This window comes from Psammomys obesus, unplaced genomic scaffold (assembly GCF_907164565.1).
Source record: "Psammomys obesus unplaced genomic scaffold, mPsaObe1.curated_primary_1811, whole genome shotgun sequence".
Classification (NCBI taxonomy): domain Eukaryota; kingdom Metazoa; phylum Chordata; class Mammalia; order Rodentia; family Muridae; genus Psammomys; species Psammomys obesus.
In genome coordinates this window covers 4054017-4057254 of record NW_026590809.1, presented here as the reverse complement: position 1 = coordinate 4057254, position 3238 = coordinate 4054017, and the positions used below count along the sequence as shown (strand labels likewise).

Sequence of the window (3238 nt, the reverse complement as noted above, 5' to 3'; positions counted from 1 at the left end):
AGCCGTGTTTTAATAGCGGCCACTCTCGGTGTTCCTGTCTTTTGAAAGAATCAGCACCAAAATAATTCCCACATAAATGATTAAAAACGGCATCACGTTTTAAAAGTCATTTAATATTAATAGCATATTTTAATGAAAAAGCAGCATACTTTGCCAGTAAAACATTAAAATCATCTCTTCGATGAAAGACAATCAAACAACACCCAAAATAACTTAATACATTACTAGAGTAAATAATCCATTAACAAAACCAAGAAACCAGGTCATATACAGATCTTAGGACTTTGGAGAGCCTCAAATGGATCAGCAATTACAGCAAATTTTGTAAGAATATATCTATATGTGCATCATTTTGAATGAAATATTTACAATAAATAAGGTACCAATCACTTGTGTACCTATTTGTGTGTGTGTGCTTCAAAGGGATTCTACCAAACAATGTGAACTTACAAGCAGTGCACTGTCTTTCTTACAGTTCAAATTTGTTTTGTTTTGTTTTGTTTTCCTACAAACAAACCTCCTAAAAGGAAAAAATGAAGGATCCCTATAAATGTCAAAATGTAGCAACAAAGCAATTGAAAACTGGAAGATTGAAATACCTTGGTGAGATCTTAGAATCCAGGAGAGTAAGCACCAAGAGGGAAACACACCTAAGGCTGGAAAAAGATAGACTGATCATCAGTCACGCTTGCAACTGTTTCTCTTCCGTTAGAGGGGTGTGTGTGTGTGTGTGTGTGTGTGTGTGTGTGTGTGTGTGTCTGTGTAGGCATGTGTGAGTGAGAGAGGGCGTGTGTCATGGGGGCAATGTGGGAATCCCCATTAAATATGTAAGGAAGTAAACAAGACTTCGGAAGGTGAATCAGGTCTACACGATTAAGACATCCATTACCAAGTGTCAGCTCACAAATTAGAACACTACCAGTTAAAAACAAAGGGGGGGGGGAATCTTCATTCAGAGTGAGAATATACAACTAGGCCAAAGAGAACACAGTCTACGAGGGAGGCTGGAAAAATCCAGTAAACGAATCAGACCCAAAAAAAAAAAAAAAATGTTTGAGCATCGCTAGCTGTACGTATCCCCCGGTTTTATTTTCAGACTAAAGAAGTGTAATTAATTAGAATGTGCACAAAATTAAGTTGCCAGAGATAAATTAATAATTTACAGAGGGTTGTTCGGCAATAATCTAATCATTGCTGTCAAGATCAGTGAACACAGCAGGCGCAACTCCTTTTGTAAGTGTTAACACTTCGGAGAAAGAAGAAGGCAGTAAGAACCACGATAAAAATATATATATAATATACAGTGTAAATGCAGAAAATCTGCCATCTTTTTAATTCAAAATACTTTAGAGATGTCTCTATCATATCACATTAAGCATCAACTCTAGCTTGGAGTCCTGAATCAATTTCTATTTCTGAAAAATAGCTGCGAAGTGTACTTCTAAACGTGAACAAGGGTGACGTCTGTAAGAATAAAAACAAATCATCTTACTTGCTCGTTCTTGCGGGAGGGTTTAAAAGCTCGCCCTCTGCCTTCCCGCCGACCAGCTCCGAGCTTCTTCTCAGGAAGCCGAGCAGCCCCGGCGCGGCTCAAGGGGACAGCTCTGCTACCACTTGACAAATTTCTTTCTTTCTTTCTTTCTTTTTTTTTTTTCTTTTTGTCTGGTTTTTGGTTTTTCTTCCTGATTTGGGCTCAGCTGCTCGCCCCTTTGCTCCGGGCTTGTTCTGGGTTCACATTTACCGGACCGGTTTCTGATAGCCAAAGTGGGAAGAAAAGAGGCAGGAGGGAGGGGAGGGGAGGACGGGGGACGAGGGGAAGCTCCGTCCGCGAAGGGGGTCCTAGATGCCAGCGGAGTACTTCATCCTCTTCTGCTTCTGCCTCTGGTTGCAGAACCAGACGCGCACCACGTTCTTCTTGAGGTCGAGCTTCTCGGCGATGGCCGCGATCTTCTCGGACGAGGGTCGCGGCTGGATGGCGAAGTAGGCCTCGAGCGAGCGCTTCTCGGGCGCGGCGATGGACGTGCGCTTGCGCTTCTTCTCGGCGCCGTTGAAGAGCTCGGGCTTGGTGAGCTTCTCGCGGTGGGACTTCTCGGCCTCCTCCAGCCACGCCTGCAGGATGGGCTTGAGCGCAATCATGTTGTTGTGCGAGAGCGTGAGCGACTCGAACCTGCAGATGGTGCTCTGGCTGAGCGAGCCCACGCCCGGGATCTTGAGGTTGGCCAGCGCCGAGCCCACGTCGGCCTGGGTCACCCCCAGCTTGATGCGCCGCTGCTTGAAGCGCTCGGCGAACGCCTCCAGGTCCCGCGGGTCCGCGTCCACGTCGCTCATGCAGCCCATGTGCGAGGGCAGCCCGTGGGCGTGCGCCATGCTCAGGGCGGCCTGGTGCATGGGGTTCATGGTGGCCATGTGCGGCGCGTGGCCCGGGGTGGACACCACCGCGCCGTCGGGGCCCGCCATCGCCCCCAGGGCCAGCCCGGGGCTCAGGTGCTCCAGCAGCTCGCCCTCCAGCGCCTGGTGCGGCTGGTGGTGGTGGTGGTGGTGGTGGTGGTGGTGGTGGTGGGTGCCGGCCAGGGCGGACGGGTGCGAGATGGGCACGGACGAGGAGGAGGCGGCCGACGTGCACGGGATGGTGTTCATGGTGTGGTAGGTGGCGTCCGGCTTGAAGGGGCTGTGGTGGGGCGGGTGGTGGTGGTGGCTCTTGCTCTGGGAGACGATGTCCACGGCGGCCAGAGCCTCGGCGCGGGCCAGCAGGCTCTCATCCAGCCCGCCGAATATATTGCTCTGCAATTGCAAGTAGAAGGCGCACATTACTCTCAGCAGGGAATTGCGCGCTCCGGAAGCCCCGGCCGGGCCCGCCGCCGCGCCTACGGCGTCCCCAGGACGCTGAAATAATAATCACCGCGGCGGCCCCGGGAGTGGCCGCCGAGCGCGAAGGGGCGCCTCCGCGACGAGCCGCGGCGAGGGGAGGAGAGGGAGCGGCGCAGCCCCCGGCGCGGCTCAGCGCGCGCAGGCGGCGGCCCGGGTCATAAAAATTAATACGGAGGCAGAGAGCCGCCGACCACTTCGGGGGGGACGGGGGGGAGCGGGGTGATTTGCTGCGCGGACATGAAAAAAACATCAAGCAGATGAAGGGGGCTGTCAGGACGTGCCTCTAAGCGGTGATTATGCAGACGTACGCACCGGTGGGGTGGGAAGACAGGCTCTGCGCATCGCCTCGGAGCCCCCGCCGCCGCCGCCG

General features: G+C 52.3%; 1 protein-coding gene across 1 annotated transcript in view; it reads right to left on the bottom strand.

Annotated features, from left to right (window-relative positions):
* Positions 1–1839: 1839 nt before the first annotated feature.
* Pou4f2 (POU class 4 homeobox 2) overlaps positions 1840–3238 on the bottom strand; it is a 5113-nt gene continuing 3714 nt past the window's right edge. Inside the window, exons 4-5 of the mRNA XM_055609053.1 lie at positions 3181–3238; positions 1840–2781 (exon numbers count right to left, since the gene is read on the bottom strand). Of these exons, the coding sequence (XP_055465028.1) occupies positions 1840–2781; positions 3181–3238 (1000 nt within the window). The remainder of the gene's footprint in view (positions 2782–3180) is intronic.